Source organism: Hermetia illucens, chromosome 1, assembly GCF_905115235.1.
Source record: "Hermetia illucens chromosome 1, iHerIll2.2.curated.20191125, whole genome shotgun sequence".
Taxonomy (NCBI): Eukaryota; Metazoa; Arthropoda; class Insecta; order Diptera; family Stratiomyidae; genus Hermetia; species Hermetia illucens.
In genome coordinates, this window is record NC_051849.1 from 213,670,524 (window position 1) to 213,693,701 (window position 23,178).

General features: G+C 46.2%; 1 protein-coding gene across 11 annotated transcripts in view; it reads left to right on the forward strand.

The window, feature by feature from the left end:
* The window catches only part of LOC119660736 (voltage-dependent L-type calcium channel subunit beta-2), a 490,674-nt gene that overhangs the window by 419,854 nt on the left and 47,642 nt on the right, over positions 1-23,178 (forward strand). For 9 of the 11 annotated variants that reach the window (XR_005250476.1, XM_038069443.1, XM_038069434.1 and 6 more), the window contains 3 exons: positions 8,528-8,644; positions 8,714-8,935; positions 19,599-19,716. Coding sequence is in view for 10 of the 11 variants with exons in the window: in XM_038069443.1 (XP_037925371.1) it covers positions 8,528-8,644; positions 8,714-8,935; positions 19,599-19,716 (457 nt within the window). In the remaining variant the exon portion in view is untranslated. The remainder of the gene's footprint in view (positions 1-8,527; positions 8,645-8,713; positions 8,936-19,598; positions 19,717-23,178) is intronic. The other 2 variants (XM_038069453.1, XM_038069463.1) reach the window with 1 other exon arrangement.

Genomic DNA, 23,178 nt, shown 5'->3' on the forward strand with positions numbered 1-23,178 from the left:
GTCTGCAATAAGGGAAAGATTGACTTCGCATGGTATATATTCGCCATCCCATCTGCCAAGATGTCAATCGGCATCATTCCAGATATGACGAATGCTGCATCATCTGAGACAGTCCTGAAGGCAGGGCATACCCTCAAGACTGTCCTCCTGTATACTGCACTCAGTTTTTTAGTATTAACTGACATCTGCAATGCCTCCCTCCAAACTGGGGTCGCATAGAGCATGATTGAGGCCACCACCCTGGCTATAAGCCACGTAGAGGTATGCCGTGGCCCTCCCACGTTCGGCATCATCCTCGCCAGGGCCATACTAGCAGTGGACGATCTATCGCAAACATACTCCACGTGTTGCTTATAACTGAGCTTCCTGTCTATCACCCCCCCCCCCCCCCCCCCCCCCCCCCAAGTATTTGATGGTTGGCTTGGAAGTGATGATATGATTTCCGATTCTTATACAGGCGTAGTTTCTCTTCCGGTGCTTAGTGATGAGGACCGCTTCCGTTTTTTCCTCCGCCAGTGTCAGACCTGAGCTCTCTAACCAACTTTTAACAGCACTGATTGCTTCGCTTGCGAATAACTCAGCATCTTCGAGATGCTTTGCGACAACAACCTGTGCTATGTCGTCAGCGTAACCCATCACTGTGGCTTCCTCCGGAAGAGGAAGATTAAGTACATCGTTGTGCATGACCCAATACGTAGCCCTGCGGGACACCCGCGGATACGACGTATTCCTGCGGTCCGTCATCAGTGTCGTACCAGAGCCTCCTTCCAGTTAAATAACTATCGACAATTGCAGCGAGACAGGTGGGAATACCAACCTTCGCTAAAGATTTCCGTATTAGATTCTAATTGGCCGAATTGAATGCATTTTTCACGTCCAGGTTTACTACCACGCAATATTTGCTGGTACTACCCTTTCCGTGGATTGCATCTTCGGCCAAGCCAGTAACCAATTTGATGGCATCAATGGTTGATCTGGCTTTACGGAACCCATACTGCCGATCTGAAAGGCCGCCTTGGCTCTCAACTACCGGGAGTAATCTATTATAGATTACCTGCTCTAACATTTTCCCCACCGTCTCCAAAAGACATATGGGTCGGTATGACGATGGTTCACCTGGAGGTTTACCAGGTTTAGGCAGAAGCACCAACTTCTGCCGCTTCCATGCCGCTGGAAATATTTCCTCGGACATGCACGCTTCGAACAACTCAGCGAACATGTCCGGCCTGAATTTCACAGCAAGCTTAAGGGCCTTATTCGGTAGTCCGTCCAGACCCGGTGCTTTATTGTCTCCTATTCTGCCGCAGATCTCCAGCAGTTCGTCTCTGGTGACTGGAGGAATTGTCGTCACATTCAGAGGTGGTTGGAATATGTCGGTGCTCTCCTCTTACTGAGGGAATAACCCCTGGATGATTTTCCGCAAGAGGGTGGGACACGTGATCTGTGGAGAGGAATGGCCTCTGAATCGTCCCATCACGATTCTATAAGCACTCCCCTACGGGATTATGTCCGCTTCTGAGCAGAGTTCCTTAAAGCATTTCCTCTTGCTTCGCTGGATTGCGAGCTTGAGGGTTTTGCGGGCTGTTTTATAGGCGCACTCTTTTTGCCCCTGATCGATTCTACCTATCGTCCTCTGAGCCACTCTTCTGGCTCGGTGGCAGGCTGATCGTCATCATTCCACCAGCAGTTTGGTCTTCTACTGGCGAATGAACACCTCCTAGGCATGGCGTCACATGCTTTGGCCATGCATTGAGCCAGATGGACGGCTCTTTCCGTAGAGACGCCTGCTTTATCAAGTTGATCTAACCACACCTCTATGAAGGTCTGCTCATCCAAAGATTTTGCAGACCAGCCTGAAATCTTTTTCGGTTTCGAGCATGATAGCTCTTTGCCCTGTGGCTCGACACATATCTCAAAAAAGATTGCCTGGTAATCGCTGTGGGTGTAGCGTTCGCTGACGCACCAGGACATACCACGTGCCAGCACAGGGCTCTATGTTCCTATGACTTTTCAGCGCGTTTTTGCACTGCCCCACCAACATAGAGGATGTTGCCGCTGAGTACAAGACCTTAATGCCCGCTTAGCTGTCGGTCAGAATGGGTGTGTTACGCTTAGAATTGGGATCATGCCCCAGCCATTGGTAGGCTTCCAGCATCGCTAGTATTTTCGCTTGGAATACCGCAGAATATCAACGAACCAGAGTATCTAGGTTGGGTTGAAGGGAAATACAGTTCATAGGCAACGATTTAACGAAAAACACCTTAAGGTCGTCAGCGTAGAGCAAACAGGGACAAGCAAGAAGGGAAAGGAGGTCGCTCATAAAAAATAAGGGATTTACAGTGTCGAAGGCTTTAACAAAGTCAATGTAAATGGTATCCATTCCTTGCCGTGCATTTGTTGTTTTTTGGTAAAGTCGGGTAAGTTGAAGGCAGTGGACCTACCCTTAACAAAGCCGTGTTGCTCTGTCACTACGTGGTGGCCAAAGTGGGCGGACAACCAGTCGCTGATATATCTTTCCAAGATTTTAGAACAGGAAAAAAGGAGGTAAATGGGACGGTAATTCTCGGCAAGGGTACGATCACCCTTTTCTGAATGGGGACCATGAGAGCGTTTTTCCACAAGCCGGGAAAATGATTCTCTTCGAGGCTTTTGTTGAAAATAAAGGATAGAGGAAAGGAGATGGACTGACCAATTTGAAGCGAAAAGAACTTTGGAAGACCATCGTAGCCAAGGCCAATATTGACATCAAGTTTGCCAATAAGGTACTCGGCAAGAGATGGGTAAGAAGAAAAATCGTAGGCGATGCGAGGCAGGTTTCATCCACTAGCAGGAGGGAACAGGAGGAAGGAGAGGGAACATAAATTGAGGAAAAGTAGCGGCAGAGTAAATCACAAGATAGGTGGGGAGAGTTAGCTGAGGAACCAGAGAATTTAATGGATGGAAGGGATAGTTGGGCAGGACAACGGGAGTTGTGAATGTGGGACCAGAAAGGTTTTAGGTTTCCGCGCCTTAGTGAGGCTTCAACACTGATCAGATATTCCTTTTTGGACTTACATATTAAGGATTTAACGGAGGAGTGCGGATTTTTGAAAAACAAAACAAGCCAATATATGACATGAACTTCTTCCTCGCAGTGTGTTTTTGACGTACTTTTTTTTGGGGACTTCAGTGATGAATCAGACAGGGTAAGAGTGTAAGCACTTAGGAGAGGAGAAACGCAACAGGGAGGAAGATTACATAAAATGATGCACACGTTAATGGAGATAGGGGGAAACCCAGTTGATTCCCACCAGGGCTGAATTCAGACCTTCGAAGTTCGTCTTGCAAAAGTTGAAGTTGATACGTTTTTGCGCGACAGGCTAGTGGAATTGGAATATCGGAGCATCGAACTCGAAAGCAGGATGATAGGCATCAGGGGCAATGTAAAAGGAGGCATGAGGGGATTGGGAAAGGCAACGTACAGGAAGGTTAAAGAGGAGTGGTTTCTAGAAAGGTTAAACTGGAGGAAAATGCAGGTGTACATGATAAAGGAAGAGAAGGGTAGGTGGAGTTATTATGGAGCGAAGAAAGGCCAGAAAAGTATAGGAAGATTAAAGTCACCACAAAGGATGGAAGGAAGTGAGGCGAACAACACGTTTAGGACTTCTAATAATCTGTCGAAGAAATCCTCATACAGAGAAGGGGGCCTGAGGCAAGGAAAATTTAGGAAGGATATGAAAATATAGGCAGGCATACGTTTGGCGGAATGACTCGTAGGTGGAGGAGGAGGAAGAAAAGATGATTTCAGCACGGAGAGGAGACTTAGCAGCTATTAAGGCACCTGCGCCGGTTGGCCTACCAAGCGCAGTGCAGTCTTCGTCACAACGAAAGACAGAGTAACCTTCGAGGAACTCGAAATCTAAAATCCTGTCATCCAAGCAGGTGTCAGAAATCCAGAGGTCGTGATGTTGGAATGTTAAGACAGATAGTTTAAAATCCGACAGCTTGGTCCTTAGACTCTTTACATTTTGATAGAATAGTGTGAAGTTGCGAGAATCATTTAAGTTCGGCGAAACAGGCAGATTGGTTGGGAATTTTCACGAAACTTAGTCCTCTGAAAAGGCTTGACGAAGACTCCCTATGAAAGAAAGATTGGACGACAGCATCGAAGTCGTGGGGATACGTCATTTTGAAGGAAGCTATCACTCGGTCAGGGGAGCTATCCTTCGTCAGTTTCATACATGAGAAAGGAGGCAAAGCTGAGTTGGAGCTGCTTGTAATATTGGCCAGAATTTCATCGAAAGTGGTGGAGTACGCTAACTTCGACACGAGCAGTTGTTTCGGTGGCGAGGACCGCTCGGGTGGCATGAGGTCGAAAAGGCCTGCGGTTTAACGGAGGCGAACGTTGGTGATGCTCAAGAGCTGGCGTTCGGTGGCGCACCGACAGCAGCAGCGACACTCATCAGAACTGCGTAGCGCAGTCGATGCTGAGTAAGAAACATGTCCCTCGGATGGAGGGCGATTTTTAAGTTAGCTTGCGGACGTTTTCGGGCTGCTCAATCCTTTATAGACGCGCTGGAACAATGCGTGGCCGATAAACGCAAAGAATTAGTCGACCGAGGCGAGTTAGGTATGGCGCTGACCACAATTACCGGCAAGGTATAAGCAGAGCCTGTCAGCGGCGTCTCAGAAGCCGAGGTTACGCTGGCGCTCGATGAAGCAGCAGCTTCAGGAAGCAGAGCTGATGGTGATTTTGAGCCTGCATGTGGAATCGACGGTAAAGTCACGTGTGCGGGTGCAGCAGTTAATGATTCCAAGGCTCCTATATTAGCACGACGCAGACATCTTCCTCTAGGAGGAACATAGATTAGCTGGGACGCACTTCGAGTGCTGCAGATTTACCTACGCTACACCCAGCTTGATCTGCTTGCAGTCCTCGTCGTGCCGTCGATCTTCATCTCCTCCAACAGCTCGTTGGCTGCGTTGAATGGATCCAGGTCGTCGTCCGGTTGTTGAATGACCATCTACGGCAACCTAGCCTCAACATTGGTCCACAACTCCTGTGCCAGTTGCCGCTAGCGGAATTGCTATCCACCAGCGCCACACGTAAGTAACTTCTGACTCAAGCTCAAGGGTTTTGCAATTCGTGGCTCGTCGACCGGCTGTTCCTACTTACCTCTTTGCAAAGGTTGCTTTGCGCCCGAACCCTTGCAGGCTCTGCTCTGTTTGTGTTGTTGTTCGACCTCGTCTTGAGATCAATTGCGTTTGAAGGTGGTAGGCTTCGCCTTTTGTTTGTCTCTCAGGCATTTGCTGTTATATTCTCCAACAATCGCCTGATATTTAACGATTTCCTTTTCATCCCGCTCGTCAACAGTACATATTGTCCGCAGTTTTACTGTTCTGCCAGTTGTTCCTGAGCAAGACTTCAGTGGACCTCCCGTTTTTAGCCAGGTTCCGATGACCACCATTCTTGTGCTACCTTGCTTTTAAGCAAGTTTCTGGGTTTCCGGTTAGGAGTACTATGGCTGATACTCGCTACCACACTGGATTCCAAACTGGAAACCACTAGTCCGTCTGCCGCCCTGGGAGGTCCCTACGTTTGGTTTCAACCCAGCGCTGCTACGGCTGACACCGATTGTATTGCTCTCAAAGGCTGTCTTCTGAATGGATGCCAGCAACTCGTCCTCCTGGCATCACCACCTCTTCTTCTATCGTCCGTTTTTGGTAATTTTATTTTGTTGAATCCATGTCTTGGTCCCACGAATAGTCGAGGAAAAATGTTCACCCTGGCTATCCGGCCGCCAGGGTAAGGGTCTTATTTAAAACTGAAGGTGCTCAATGTATTCGGAGGCCGCCTACTAACTTCCTCGGCATAAGCTGTTCCCAATTGGCTTGGGTTCCACCTAGTATCTTCTTTAATGCAAAGAGAATGATCCCTGGGCTGTTGCTTCGGGTCATTTCTCACAGATCTGCTTGCCCCTGACACATGACCGGCAGGCAAGCAGATCCTTGTCAGTTGGGTGAGCAAACTTCCGGCCCTACTCACTCTTAGTCCGCCGAAGACGGTTTCCAGCGGCTACTACGAGGAGGTGGTATGAGGACTTGCCGAATTATATAATCTTAACCTGAAGCAAAATCAGAACAGGACACCGATATTATTTCTTCTTATTATCGATGACGTTTGTCATGTTGCCTAGTCCAGAGAACTCGAAGGGATTCAACAGACCATGACATCTTTCCTCAAACACCTTCGAATTCACTGACGGCTTTGGATTTGGAACTGAACTTGATCTCGCTCGCCGCATTACCAGCGCTAGATTCAGTTTCGCTCTCTTGACTAACTGCTAACGTTCTTTTTGTGTTGCTATATGAAAGTAGCACATGAAAAGTGATCCCCACTGCTACTCAAAAGCTCCATGCCTTCGTGAACACTTGCCTGCGATTGTTTAATACATACGTTGGTAGGTATCAGTCGCAACTCCGAGAAATCCAATTAGCGCTATGATCCGCCCTTTTAATCCCACGACCTCCTAAGACGATATCGGCAGTGGGGCAAGCTAGGAGAGCCAAATGTAGGTTTTGAATTGACCGTTCCTGCTATTCAACGGATTGGAAATTTCGTTGAATTGCAAAGCTATTCTGCTGGGCTATTAATTCGGGGTCAGCTTGGGGAGCGCTTGCCATTGAAGATAATAATAATCGTTGGCGCAACAATCCATATTGGATCTAGGCCTTGAAGTGTGTTAGAGCACTTCATTCAAGACCGTAACGGTACACTACAGTAGACTGTAGGAGGCAATGTGGTCAGCATTGCGCTCGCCCGAGATTATTACCCTGATTTGACTCAGGTACTCATTGAAGATCCTCTAGCGAATTGTATGAAAGGAACACCCGGTTTGGTCAAACTGTGTGAGATCTCTATCACTGTTTGCTTCGCTCGTACCACCTCCCTTATATGCTTCGCTTCTGTCAACCATGTTTTTATTTTGTATACTTAAAGCACCTGTGCACCATCGAGCAGTTCTGGACAATGCGCTCAGTGTTTTGCGGCATAAAAGCTCCTCGTGTCGTGTCTGCGTCAGATGGCTGACAGGCGGGACAGTATTCCGGGAAAGCCGACCGCTAAAAGTTAAACAATTTTTAGGAAAGATTATTCAGGTAGAGTCCATTTTCTTCAGAAGAGTTGGAGCTCAGATAAATCCTTATCAAGAGGCAGAAACCCCCATTATATCCTCCTAATACCGAGAACCCCTAGAAGGGTTTCAGCTAGACCTTCCAACAGGTCTGTTTACTGCCCCACCAGTCTGGAGGATATTGGCACTAAGTGCAAAGCCTTAATGCCTCTTGTGCAATCGATCACAATGGCTATATTATGCCGGTCTCGAAGTCCCCTATAAGCCTCTAAGCACTTGGAATACCTGTGCTTAGAATACACTGACGAATCCTGGAAAATCGTACAACTTAGCTCTACTCTATGTATTCGAGAATAACCTCGCGTTCACTCCACAGACTACCTTTGATCAGTCGGTGAAGCTCCGCTTGCATGCAGCGTAGTCCGTGGAAAATACAAGCCCCTGAAGTGTTTGGCCCAGGGTGTTTCTATAGGCGTAGGATGTTATTCAACATCCAAAGGAGCCTGATACCGATGCACGATACAGAATATTTAAAATGGAAGTCCAGGAGAAAGTGATGTAGGAATACATTGGGGGCTTCTGCCAAACAGGACTCCAGAGCTCCATAGATCCTAGACAGCTCTTTAATCTAACATAAGATTCAGGATCACACAGATATTTTGCACTGAAGGTAGGTTGAATTTGGGTATCCTGGTTTTGGTGGTAGATCATTTCCGCTCCGTTTTGGTTGGATTTATACCGAGTTCGCATGTTTCAGGGAACATTGCTAACACCAATACTACTTGAGTTATTTATAGCCCAATTGATTTTAACCGTGGTGTTACCCGATTCGATAATCTCAAACGACTGGCGCTCCATAACTTCCGTGCATGATTTGGACCTGCCAATAGTTTATGCGGTTGAATCTAAGTATACCCATGGCAGCGTTGGCTGATCCAGGTTGGGTACCCTAATTCAACTGGTGAGTGTTGAATTCGTGTGAAACCGTATAATATGAAACCTATAAGCTGGTCTTTACACTGTTAAATTATATATTAAGTCTTGCTTCTTCAATGAAGCTAGGCAATTCCGTGTAGAAATTGCCAAAATGCTCTTTAAAAAGGCTACCCAGAAAGTTGAACCTACTGAGAAAGCCAGCCCGATATTGCTATATTTTTGGCAATGAACCAATGCATGATAGGGGCTTAAACAACTGCATGGTTAGACACAAACTCTTACATCACCAGAGTTTAGGGCAGTGTTTACTGCAGCGTGATTTTGAAAAGTTTGGTGGAAATCCTACTATTATTAAGGATTTTAATTCGGAGCGAAAGGCTCACCACATTGCCTCCTAGTTTCAAAACCTAGATCTGTTATCATTATTATAGGAGTCACGCGTCCGACAGAACTAATCATTTAATTTTTTTCTATTTTAGGGTTCTGCCGATTCAAATTACTCGCAACCGTCATCCGATCTGTCGCTAGACGAGGACAAAGAATCGCTTCGGCGAGAAAGGGAGCGTCAGGCCATTAGCCAGTTGGATAAAGCAAGGGTAAGGGTTCCTCAAAATGCTTACTAACTTTCTGTAATAATTAATGTATCTTCCAATTATCATTTTCAGACGAAACCTGTTGCGTTCGCTGTGCGAACAAATGTATCATATGATGGATCAATTGATGATGACTCACCCGTACATGGTAGTGCTGTATCTTTTGAGGTTAGGGATTTTCTTCATATTAAGGAGAAATATGACAATAACTGGTGGATTGGAAGAAAAGTCAAAGAAGGCTGTGATGTGGGCTTTATACCCAGCCCCGTTAAGCTAGAACATATACGAATGCAGGTAGGATCCATAAAAAATGAATTTAGAAAAAAATTCGATTTTAAAGAAAAAATGGGAAGCCAGAAAAAAGATTAAAATTTCCCTACTTTCATCCAAACTTTTTGAAATTGTTACGTCGGAATTTATGCATCCAAATCACACAAAAAGACAGATCGTCTATCTGTCTGCCTGTCGGTCTTTTACAAGGATTTTTTGTGTTCTTTTTAAGACTTTGTGGAAAACAGAACCTTATTAAACTCCGCTGCTTCACCAGATTGCAACGATATGTAGGATTCCCACCCACTGAAGCTGCCCTCACTCCCAGAAATGAAAACCATTCAACCTGAACCGGTAAAGCTGCTTCTTGTAACCACCATGCGCTGTCAAGAACTGTTTCAGGCAGTAGCTTCTCAATATGTGATCCTTTTGCAAATCATCCAACTATTGTAATAGCTTTTCCCTGCTGAAAGTGCTCGGGCCACGAGTATCTGCAGCTATATCTTAGGCCTGGACATGCTAGCGAAGCGCTGATATTTCCCGGTTTCCACATAGTTCGTTTTTTTGGCTACGTCCAGGATGTGGACCGTTTCCTTTTTCCTTCTCTCCTCGTTAAGCGGTGTTGTGACCACCATGGGAATCATAAAATTGTATCCTCTTTTCCCGTATCCAGGAACGGTATCTCCTCTCGTCCTTTTCGATCTCCATGGTGAACTCGATGTTCCTGTGGGCACGTTAGAGTTTCCCGAGGATCGTTCCTGTTTCTTATGTTTTGATGATTGCTAAGTACATCGTCCACATATTTCTTCCAGAATCTAGGGAGTGCCCCAGCCTCCTAGAATTCATTCTCTAGATTCTCCATAACTACCTCGCATAGCGCGGTATTAGCGGGTAACCCATTGCTGCCCCAGAAGTTATTTTATAACACTCATTTCTGAATGTGAAATAGAACTCACTCATGCAAGTGAAGGCCAGATTTCTATACAGTTTGGCCTTCTTCGTTTATTCGGAAGAGTTTTCGTGTGTCGTGATCCATTTTTCGAACAAGTTTAGAGCTTCCTTCATCGGTACGTTTGGGAGCAATACTTCCTTCCGTCGAAGGATACTTGTATTTCATCACTTTGTATCTGCCCGGCCTTGTTGAGTCTGGCAATGACCCTGCTGTTTCCCAGTGACCGTTTTCCTATTTCAAGTCCTAAGCTTTTGACTTCTTCAAGGAGCAACTTCACAATACTTTGGGTCTTGGTATCGTTGCCTTCTCTATATATTTGGGGGAAGCATTTGATTCTAGGCAGAGATAGGTTAGGCATTCTACATAAGCTCGGCTGCTTTCTTAATGATGGGTTTGCATCTCGCCAGAGCCTTCTGTACTCTTTTAACGGAGTCTGGCAGAGGGTGCTTCCTGATGATGTGAAAACTTCTTCTTCCATGCATACTGATCCTAGCATTAAGCTTAAGTCAAGTCCTCAATTCTCAGGCGAATCTCCACAAGTCCTCCTCAGTTGTTGCAAGTATGGGGTAGGCCCCTAGCAATGATTTTCACTTCTTACTTACTTTCACTTATTCCAACCGAGAACACTAAAATTAAACTAGAAGGTTAGGTGTTATTGCGGCTGACGTCTCGATATCTCCCTTTATCTATGCTGCCTCCCCTGGCAAAGTTCGAAGCGCTGTCTGGTGGATAAGTTCGGGCGGTATGTTTTAAGGTGCGTTAATTGGAGTCCATCAAATCACCCTATCACTTGGAATCCTCTGAGTTGGTGTGGTTGTCGACTTGCTTGCTAATGCCGATATGTTGCGTCCAATGTGTCTGCGCAAGGCTCTCGGGACCAAAGGTCGAGCTAGTCCCAGAGAAGTATCTCACACTATGCTTTTCCGATCACCTGGGAGGTTTTCGAACTTCAGCGACATTCTGTTTCGTGAAGATATTCTTATTGGTGAGGTTGGCCATTATGCTTTCGATGTGCAGAAGTGAGTAGCGGTCCGATTTTGTGACGGCATTAAGGCGACGGAAATCGCCACATGGGTGCAGCCTCCTTTCTTTGGCACCGAATGTAAGGGGCTTGCCCAAGCACTCGACGACGGTCGGCAGAATCTTCTATATTATTTTCCGAGTTATCACAATCTCTCTTTGCATCTATCAGATGCCGGATTTTACCTAATACTAGCACTAAGTGCCAAGCATTTAGGCTCGGACGATCCTACATATTTAAAAACTAAAGGGGCACTGGTGGTGGTGGCCGGTGGTAGGTCAGTGGAAGAATCCGTCGAGTACTCCCCGCAACATCGAGCACGTATGCAGAATGGTGTACTTCTGCATGGTTTGAACCAGACTGTGCGAAAGTCCCAGGACATCAAGGGAAGCCGTCAGGGATTTAGGTACAATATCTGTAGCTGACGCCAAATTTGCCAATGGCTCATAGTTCACCTTCTTCTCCACGTATTTCCGTTCAATGTTGCTATTATGGGGGATAGCAACATCAATAATATACGCGGACCGACCCGTCTTGTCAACTAACAGTGCGTCAGGCTTGTTGTGTGCGGTATGGCGATCAGTCAGAACTTGCCGGTCCCAATACATGCTATAAGCAGAACTATCAAATACTGCTTGCGGCTCATATCGGTAAACCGGACATGTTCCCGTGATCAGCCCATGCTTATATGCAAGGTTTTGATGGATAACCTTACATACAGCATTATGCCTGGTGATGTATTGCACCGGTGCCATAACAGTACAGCCAAAAATGAGATGGTCCAACGCCTCTAACGCCGAACCACACATTCTGCACTGGTCGTTCTCCACCCGTTCTTTCATGATGAGCTTTTTATAAGCTCGGGTGGCGACCACGCCATCCTGAATGGCACACATGAATCCCTCCGTCTCAGCAAAGAGCTCCCCAGCACACAGCCATCTGTTCGACAGATGCAAATCGACAAATGGCTACCAAAGACAATTCACGTGATTACCGTGCATTGCCTTCGACTTCCATTCCTCGATCCGCTCCTGGTCCGACTTCACCCCACTCAGAGGATTGAAAGATCGATCCTTCAAGTTAAGTGGAGTCAGTCCACAGTCTGCCTTACAGACAGCCGCATGCAAGGGGCTCGCCTGCTCTTTACTGTAAAAATAAGCGCGCAGCGAGTCGACTTGGCGATGATGTTGTGCCGCCACGTCAACCACGCCCCTACCTCCGATGTCACGAGGCAGGTTCATCCGCTCCACGGCAGACTTTGGGTGATGCATTCGGAATTTGGACATAGTTGTCCGTATCCGCCGCTGGACGTTTTCCAGATCGGTCTTCGTCCACGGCAATATTCCGAATGCATAAGCCAGTGAAGGGATAGCGAATACATTCAACGCGCTTACTTTATTCTTCCCCAAGAGATGCGATTTCAGCACCAGCTTTACACGTCGCAGGAATTCGGACAGCAGAGCTTCCTTCAAATCACCAACTCGAGCATGGGTTCCTTGCAGAATTCCTAGGTACTTGTAGAAGTCTGTCTCGGTCATAGCTTCGATGTGGAGGTCACCAATGCTATGTCCGGCATGTGGCTCGTGATGACCTTTGCGGATGGCTTGGATTCGACATTTGTCTAATCCAAACTCCATCCGAATATCACGGCTGAACATGTCCATTATTCGCAACAGACTTCTAAGATGGTCGTCAGTACCAGCATACAGCTTGATGTCATCTAAGTACATCAGGTGTGTCAGTTCGCACTTAGCACGTAGGCCATACTTTATTGCAAAACCATGCCCTCTAGCATCATTCAGAAGCCATGAAAGGGGGTTCAGTGCCATACAAAACCAAAGAGGACTCAATGAATCCCCCTGGAAGATGCCCCTCCGTATACGGATGGGCTCTGAGGTATTAGCACCCTCAGATGTACGGACTGATAAGGTGGTATGCCACTCTTCCATGACTGTCGCCAAAAACTTTATTAGTTTCGGATCAAGGTAGCCCAGCAGAATGTTCAAATTACCGTCCGATCCGGTTACTTTCCCATACCATGAAGATTTTTGAACGCATTCTTGACAACCGTATTCGCGAAATCGTTGAAATAACCGTGAATCAAGCCGGATTTGTCAAGAACTGCGGAACTACTGACGCAATACACGCTGCGCGGTTACTCATGGAGAAACACCGTGAGAAGCATCGCCCTCTTTACATTGCCTTTCTGGATCTTGAGAAAGCGTTTGACCGTGTACCACACGAACTCATCTGGTATGCTTTACGACAACACTTCGTGCCAGAAGAACTCGTGCGCTGGGTTCAATTGCTCTACCACGATCCGAAAAGTAAAGTTCGAAGTATGGCGGGTGTATCAAAACCGCTTCGTGTATCTGTTGGAGTTCATCAAGGAAGTGCCCTCTCACCACTCCTCTTTGTCCTTGTTATGGACACCGTCACACGGGATATCCAACGTCCAGCGCCCTACACACTACTTTATGCAGATGATGTTTTCCTAGCATCTGATAGCAAAAATGATCTCGAGCAACTTGTTCAAAAATGGAATGATCGCCTCATGCAACACGGTCTCAGATTGAATTTAAACAAAACTGAATTTTTGACGACCGATCCCCATGAAACAGGCACAATCACTGTCAGCGGCAGTGATCTGCCCAGAACTGAGCGATTTAAATACCTCGGGTCAACGCTATCAGCCAATGGACAGCTGCGTTATGAAATTGCTTCACGCATTAACGCAACCTGGATGAAGTGGCGTTCCACAACTGGTGTCCTTTGTGATCGACGTATCAACGAACGTCTCAAATCTAAAATTTACCGCAATGTCGTCCGTCCAGTCGCTCTCTATGGTTCTGAGTGTTGGCCGACCATAAAAGACAATGAACGGCGTCTTGCAGTAATGGAGACGAAGATGCTACGTTGGACTAGTGGCGTCACACGTTTAGATCACATCCGAAATGAGGATATCCGCGATCGTTATGGGGTTGCACCGATCGTGGAAAAGTTGCGAGAGAGGCGTCTTCGATGGTATGGTCACGCAATTCGTGCAAACGAGAATTCACTTGCAAAGATTGGTCTGAACATCGAAGTCGATGGTAAACGACCAAAAGGCAGACCTAAGCAACGGTGGCTTGATACGCTGGACGGGGATTTGAAAGCCTCGAGATTGCACCCAGATCAGGCATTCGATAGAGCCAAATGGCGAAGCCGATCACGACGAGCCGACCCCGCTTGTGAACGGGACAAAGGCTGAAGAAGAAAAAGAAGAATGCGATACAGATGTAGGATACCAATTAGCCAGGTATGCGGAACGCTGTCGAAAGCCTTGGCATAATCGATATAGCAACTGAAGAGGTTTCTCTGGCCTCTAGTTGCTTGTCCTACAACTACCGAGTCGATAATGAGTTGCTCTTTGCAACCCCTTGACCCAACTCGGCAGCCCTTCTGCTCCTTGGACAGAATGTTGTTGGTCTCGAGGTGCGCATTGATCCTTCCACTAATAATGGACGTGATGAATTTGTAGAGGGTTGGTAAGCAAGTGATCTGTCTTGTGTCTGCGGGGTCCTGCACCGTGTCCTTCTTAGGGATAAGGTAGGTAATCCCCGCAGTGAGGAAAGGTAGAAATTCCTCCGGCCGACTCATGACCTCATTTATACTGCGTGCCAACCGACTGTGTACGCTGGTAAATTTCTTATACCAGAAATTCTGCACCCGATCGAGACCTGGGCCCCTCCAGTTCTTCGAGCTGTTTATGGCTCGTCGAACTTCCTCTTCGGTAACATCCGCGAAATTTATGCCAGGTGTATTGGCATGGCGGGTGCCTTCGGCGATGATCCACTCAGCATGCTTAGCATGCTGGGCAGGTAACCCCCAAAGTCCACCCCAATACTCTTTCGCTTCCGTCACCGAGAACTATATAGTCTGGGCGCTCTGTTGGGATTCGTTGAGAGATCTGAAAAAGCTCCGCTGGTTCCTCGCGTATGTTGCATTCTGGACACGTCTGGAATAACTTTCGCCATACCGTCGTAACCGACTGCATATGACAGAAAGTTTCTGTTTTAGTGTGTCCAGAATTTCAACTACGGGTGTCTCACAGGGGATGGCATAGTTCCGGTAAACCCTCTGCACTTTATTTCTCACCCGTCTGCTGACATTGCCAGTGCTGATCTGGATCAGTCTAGCAATGTCTTGCCTTAGTGAGTCCCGCCGATGTTCCAGACGAATTTTCCATGGTGGATCTCTTTGGTCATTCAAACCAATAACGCGAAAGCGAATCTTCTGACCGTGCAATCTAATAGCCGCAACTGCACCACAATACACAAGTGATTGTAGTTGCAGCAGCGACATATCAGCACACAGTCGAGATGCAATCTCATCATTGATTTGAGATAGAATTGCCGGAGTTGCTGGAGATGCATAGAGCCTGGGAATACCTGGTCTATGCAAAGGATCCACATCCGAGAATTCCATACACGCTCTTTGGAATTCGTCCCGAACCTCAGCGGAAACCTCAGCTGGACAGTGGAGAAGAGTGCTTCGGCGAGTACTGAACCTGTTGCCTGCAGTGCGGCGTGGTGTTGTTGATGCCACCGCCTCTGCCCCCATCGATTCTCCGTCACCAGTTTCCCCGATGACTTCAAGTCGAACACGCTCCCTGATGGTGGGCCGGGATTGTGTCGCTGCGAGTAATAAAGCGGTACTGGTCTGCGACGCGCTGCACAGTCACGTGCGCGAATTGCGGGAAACGCTCGACGAATCTCTGGTGCAACAAGGGGCGGTAAGATGTTGTACCCGCCCCCGCCGTTATTTCGTAGTAGGAGCGGATGATGAAGAGGTTCATTTCTTCAGCCCATTTCATCCGCTTCCTACGCGAACCTGCTGAAGTGGTCGCCACAGATTGTGGCGAAACAGCTGCAGCAGGTGGAGCTGTGCTCCTGGTCGTCGTGGCGCCTAGACGTCGAACCGCCCCACGACTAGCGGTTTCGACCCCGTGCTGTCCATTACGAGAGCCCGACCCAGTCACCAAGTCACACGACTCCCGCCGGTTATCCGTACCGGACCTCAAATTTCTCCTTCTTCTCATTGTTGGTGGTGCATTTTATCCCTAGCTGCCAGGTGTTGAGATAGCTTATATATAGATATAGTTATTGTTATTGTTATTATTCTGTTAAGGGAAAGTCGCACCGCGTCCATGAAGAACTATTGTTCCCCTTTTACTGGTTATAGTCTTCTTTTTCTTCAGCCTTTGTCCCGTTCACAAGCGGGGTCGGCTCGTCGTGATCGGCTTCGCCATTTAGCTCTATCGAATGCCTGATCTGGGTGCAATCTCGAGGCTTTCAAATCCCCATCCAGCGTATCAAGCCACCGTTGCTTAGGTCTACCTTTTGGTCGTTTACCATCGACTTCGACGTTCAGACCAATCTTTGCAAGTGAATTCTCGTTTGCACGAATTGCGTGACCATACCATCGAAGACGCCTCTCTCGCAACTTTTCCACGATCGGTGCAACCCCATAACGATCGCGGATATCCTCATTTCGGATGTGATCTGAACGTGTGACGCTACTAGTCCAACGTAGCATCTTCGTCGTTGATACGTCGATCACAAAGGACACCAGTTGTGGAACGCCACTTCATCCAGGTTGCGTTAATGCTTCACGCATAATTCATTTCATAACGCAGCTCTCCATTGGCTGATAGCGTTGACCCGAGGTATTTAAATCGCTCAGTTCTGGGCAGATCACTGCCGCTGACAGTGATTGTGCCTGTTTCATGGGGATCGGTCATCAAAAATTCATTTTTGTTTAAATTCAATCTGAGACCGTGTTTCATGAGGCGATCATTCCATTTTTGAACAAGTTGCTCAAGGTTTTCCTATGCGACCAAAATATCGTCTACGTATGACATAAAAAAATCAAGCCCACAAAGTGTCTTTTCCATGAAACGCTGGTTTCGGAAGCCGAGCGGAGTGTCATTTTTGGCAATCGGGATCTGATGAAGCGCCTTCATTAGGCCGACTTTACTAAAAGTGCGTTTACCCGCGAAACCTTCGAGAATGTCCTAGCAGTCGGGACACGTGACTGCGTTAAGGCGGCGATAATCCGTCCAACGACGCCATGATCCGTCCTCCTTGGATATGACGTGGAGCTTTCCCATGGGCTGCTGGACGATCGACAGTGTCCCATCTTCAAAAGGAATTCAAATTCTGCCTTAGCTGCCGCAGGCTTCTCGGGCGTGACCCATCGAGCCTTTTGGGCCACTGGCGGGCGAAGTCATTTAAAACATGCCAAAGCGCATAGCACCCGGTCGTGCGTGTTAATACCGATAATGAGGCCAAATGACGGATAAAAATCGCGCCGATGATTGGTTGGGGTACGTCAGCTACGCAAAATTTAACTGAGAAGCTTTCGCCGGAAAAAACAAGTGCACTGTAAATAGCTGCTGCCCGAAGGTTCTGATTTCGGATCCTTTCGCCGCATATAATTTGTCCTCGACCACCTACAACCCGCAGTTGCATGGAATAACCAAGATATCGGTGCCAGCGTGAAAGAGGAAAAGAAGATTTGTCGGCTTGTCCCGGACGGAAAAGTGACTAGGTGTCTGCACGCTGTCAGTCACAACCCACTGACAATGTCGACTCTAGTTTTCCGGACTCTTCCACTTCGGAGCCCACCTGCACGGCGGCCCACACTTCCGCGTTTGATTGCCAAAACGCATGTGGAAGAAACACAACCGATCGGGCTTTTTTGAGCTCTTATCGAATGGCATCCAAGTCTTTGCGAGCTGTTTGTCGCGCTCGATGGCTGCCACGTCCACCGAGTCCCGCACCTCATGAACCCTGTCTCTTATTTCCACCAGGCGCGGGAGATTCGCAACCTCTGAAGCGCAGACAATTTTAAGAATATCCTTAGGCAACCTGTGCAGGCATAATCTTTTGAGGAACGTCTCAGACACTCGTGTTGCGTCTTTAATTCGCAAGAGATGCGGCGACCGCTGGTGTCCTAATTCTAAGTCAGATAAAAGCTCTCGCAGCTCAGCCTCGTCACAGGCCCACAGGCTTGGCCCTTGTCTGCGATGTGATAAGAAGACGGAAGTGGTAGTGGATAGGTCACACATTAAGGCGGGGTGACAATTGTATTGCGGGCTATGCCATGCAGTGGAATCCACTCTCCCAAGATGGCCGACGAGTGGGTCGCCCCAAGAGCACTTAGCGCAGAACAGTAGAGAAGAATGCGAGCGTCTCGAGAAGTCGTGGGGGGAACTGAAGCGTATTTCAGGTAACGGCGAGCGCGCTATTCCGCAACAAAGAGTGGCATGCAATCATATACCAGGTGTACTCCTAATCAATTTCCGGTTTTTTTGTGAATAAAACACATAATTCCAAGGGAACCGTAATAGTTATTTTATTCGAAATTTTTTTCATCGATTTCTACACATTTCTCCCAACCTCTAGTAATTTGTGAATACCACGCCAGTAAAATTGACTGTCTTTGGAGTTGAACCATTCAGTGAGCCATTTCCGCAAATTTTCGGAGGAGTCGAAGTGCTTCTCAGAAAGTGCGTTGCCCAATGAGGCAAAGAGGTGGTAATCCGATGGGGCCAGGTGTGGTGAGTAAGCCGCATTGTAAAGCACTTCCCACTTGAGTTTTTCCAGCGTGTCGCTATTGTCGTTGAGCAAAATCACCTTCTTCTGTCTTTCTCGATATTCTGGTCAGTTCTCCGCAATCCTTCGGCTTAAATCTTTCATTTGTTCTTTGTAGCGAACGGCGTTCACAGTTTCACTAGGTTTCAGCAGTTCAAAGTAGATCACACCGGTCTGGTCCCACCACACACACTGCATGACCTTCCGACCGTAACGATTTGGTCGTGCCGCCGATGTCGATGCTTCACCTGGACTCACCCACGATTTGTTGCGTTTAGAGTTCTCCAAGACAATCCACTTTTCATCGCCCGTAACAATTCGATGGAGAAAAGACTTTCTTTTGTACCGTTGAAGCAGCATTTCACACGTCACTTTTCGGTTCTCCATTTGTCTCTCGGTCAGTTCATGCTGCACCCACTTTCCACACTTCTGAATTTTTTCCATGGCTCGTAGACGTTTTAAAATTGCTTGCTGTCGAACTCCCAACGTATCTACAAGCTGTTGTTGCGTTTGCGTGCTGTCTTCATCCAATAATGCTTGCAATTCAGCGTCATCAAACGATTTTCGCGTGCGGCGTCATTCAGGTCAAAATCTCCATTTTCGAATTGTCGAAATCACGTTTCACATGTTCGAAGTGTTAATGCACGATCGCCATAAACTTCCACAAGTGCATACTGGCTCTCGGACACTTTTTTTCCTTGATTGAACATGAAAAGCAATGCATGGAGTATATGCTCGAAATTCGGTACATACGCCGACATATTTGACGGGCAATAAAAACTTGCTAGAGGAACTTTTTGGAGAAACGTCAACGCATTTTAGACACTCGACAACAACTAAATAAAATGACAGGTATGTGTGACCAACAGCGACACAAAACATAGAACGCCATCTATCCAAAAAAAGAAAACGGAAATTAATTAGGAGTACACCTGGTATATAATGCCTATAGTAACCTCAAAGAACCTTTACAACTTCTTCTAAATTAAATAAATGAAGGCACATCAGTCCTACATTACCATATTTTCAAAAAGAAAATTTATATCTACATTCAGTCTTATATATTTACTTTTTCAGGCATCCGCTGCGCGATCCTCACGACTGTACGCAACAAAAGGATCATCCAGCGGTAATTTAGGTGGCCCCGGAGTACCAGGTGCGGAGCCTTCACGTGGTAGCACACCCCCTACACCTGGTATGACACACTTTCCATTTTTATCATTTTATTTATTTATTTTTCTTTTATAATTTTTTTTATAATTTATTTAAATATATTTATTTTATTTTTATTTTAAATTCCCTTCGTATATTTTCCAATGAGCAAAATAAAGCAAAAAATATATTCATAATTAAATATAAATCGTTAACAATTTACTCTTCTTGTTTCTCGTGCATATTTGTACGTGTATATGTGATAACTATTATTTCTCAAGTATTCTCTGTATAACGTATGTTGATGGAAAGGAAATGAATATCTTCCGTAAAATTTTCTGTGGCAAATAAATTAAAATTATCTTAAAATTATCATAAAGTAATTCTATCTTTTGAATTTCTTTAAAAATAAATATCAAAAAAATGAAAAGATGTTTAGCTAAACCAAAGATAAACCATAATTATTTTTAATAAAGGTTTGATGTTCCTTCAACTAAAGGATCAGATACAATCGAAAAAAGATAAAAAAAATTTTGAAAATATCCCCAAAATACCTATTTTGATCCAACCAATTTGAAGAAGCATCAAAGATCGTTTTGGAGAGAAGCAAATTTTTAAATAATAAGAAAAATTTAATATTTAACTGTATTTTCTGTGCAAACGTATTTTTGAAAACTATCTTACTTTTTCTAGCTTCTTCTGAAAGAATATCGTTTCAAATGGAAATTTGTTACAGTTTTTTGCTTATTTTCTAAGTTTGTACTGATATAGAAAAAAATTACTTTGAATTTATCTCTAATTTATGCTGACTTATTGCAGTCCTCAAGAAACGTTTAGTCGAAGTCAAGGAGTAAGCATTTGCTATTGTTGAAATATGTTCAGCTGTACGTATATTGATCCTTTTACTGATTTCTGATTTAGTTCATCTCCTGATGTTGATTTACTCATTACTGTGCTGCAAAAATTCAACTGCAACTCCCTAAATCTTGTCCATGAAAGATTCCTTGGGAATTTACTCTCCAACTCTCTCCGATACTTGTCCCGTTTGACTTCGAATTGGGCTTTGATTTTTCCTATCTTAACTGGCTTTCCCTTGCAAGTTTTCCTTAAAAAATTTTAGGTAATTTTCGGTAATTCTACTGCCTCGTAAAAAGGGTACTCATTGGTGCACAGAACCGGCTTCTTGGACAAAATGAAAAAGTTTTTCCTAGGTACCATTTGCGATCACATTGTTCTTAGGGCAAAGGTGAGACAATATGTGATGAGTTCCCTATGCTCAGACCACCGTGCCGCAGTACGACCTGGTACTGTTGATACCACCACTCCCTTCGAATTTTCCACCAACTTCCGCTATAACGCTTCATGCTCCGTCTTACGTTGCCCCTGACGCCCATCATCCTGCTCTCGAGTTCGATGTTCAGATATCCCGACTCCACTCTCCTGTCGCTCGCAAGCCTACCAAGTTCAACTTTCGTAAGGCGAACTTCGAAGGTCTGAACTCAGCCCTGGCGTCAATCAACTGAATCCCCCTGCTCTCTCCATTTACATGTGACCAAGCACTCAACACTTTCTATACCATTTTATCTGATCTTCTTCCTTGTTACGTTCCCTCCTTTCCTAAGTGCTTACGCTCTTACCCCGTCTGGTTCACCACTGAAATTCACAAAAAACTACGTCAAAAACAGACTGCGAGAAAGAAGTTCCTGTCTTCTAGAAACGTTGCTGACTTAGTTTTTTTCAAATCCCTTCGTTCCTCGGTCAAATCTTTAATACGTAAGTCCAGACACGAATATTTGTCCAGCGTGGAAGACTCATTAAAGCGCGGAAATTTGAAACCTTTCTGGTCCCACATTCGCAACTCCCGCTGCCCTGCAAAGTTATCCCCTCCGTCCATTAAATTCTCTGGCTTCTCAGCTAACTCCCCCCCAACGATCTTGTGATTTACTCTGCCGCTACTTTTCGTCAGCCTATGTTCCTCCCCCTTCCTCCGAATCCCTCCCGATAGTAGATGTAGCCTGCCCCGCATCGCCTACCATTCCCCTACTTACCCCTATCCTTGTCGAATACCTCATTGGCGAACTTGATGCCAAGGTCGGACCTGGCCACGATGGTCTTCCAAACCTCTTTTTGCTTAAAACTGGTAAGTCCATCTCCCTTCCCCTATCTCTTATTTTCAACAATAGCCTTGAAGAGAATCATTTTCCCAGCTTGTGGAAAGAGGCTCTCATTATCCCCATTCACAAAAGTGGCGATCGTTCCCTTGCCGAGAATTACCGTCCCATTTCCCTCCTCTCCTCCTGTTCCAAATTCCTGGAAAGATATGTCAGCGACTGGTTGTCCGCCCACTTTGGCCATCACATAGTGAAAGAACAGCACGGCTTCGTTAAACGTAGGTCCACTGCCTCCAACCTGCTTGACTTTACCAACTTTGTCGCCAAATGTCTAAATTCACGGCAAGAAGTGCATACCATTTACACTGACTTCGCGAAAGCCTTCGACGCTGTAAATCACAAGATACTTCTATCCAAACTCTCGTCCCTAAACGTTCCCATACCACTTGTTTTATGGCTTGCCTCTTACCTTTCCAACCGATCCTGCCGCGTCTCTTTTGTACGGCTGTACTTCCCGCTCCTTCTCCCCCTCTTCTGGCGTCCTACAGGGGTCTATTCTGGGTCCTTTGCTATTTTTATTTTTTATTAACGACCTTCCTCCCCTCCTTACTTGTCCCTGTTTGCTCTATGCAGACGACCTTAAGCTGTTTTCCGCTATATCGTCGCCTATAGACTGTGTTTCCCTTCAGAATAACCTGGACACTCTGGTTCGTTGGTGCTCGACTAATGGTTTAGCGCTAAACGTCAGAAAGTGTCACTCTATGTGCTACTCCCTAAAATCTTCACCTACTTCTTTCTCCTACTCGCTTGACGGACATTCCTTATCCTGCTTAAATTCCACTCAAGACCTCGGAGTCACTTTCGACAATAAGCTCCGCTTTGACACCCATTGCCTCGATGTCATCAATCGAGCAGCAAAATTGTCAGGCTTTATTCTTCGCTCCTCCTCTGATTTTGACTCCATCCAACCCTCCTTAGCTCTCTTCAATTCCCTTGTGAGGAATACCCTCGAGTATTGCTCCGTGATCTGGTCACCCACTCGTAACTGTGATTGTCTTGCCCTTGAAAATGTGCAACGTAAATTCACCCGTTCTCTCTTTTTTAAGAAAAGCTTCCCTCGTGTGGATTATCCCTCCCGCCTCCGCTTTCTAAACCTTCCCTTCCTTCAACAGCGTAGATCCTCTCTGGATCTATGCACATTCTTTAAACTTTCCTCGGGCCTGATGGACTGCTCCGCCGCTGACGAGATCACTTGCCGTCCTGCGTCTTATGACACACGTAACGCAGATATTTTCAACGTGCCCTTCGCGGAGCTCAAAGTCTATTTTCATTCCCCGATTCCCAGGCTTTGCCGAAATTATAATGCAAAACAGCTTGGTCCTTTTAACTTCCCT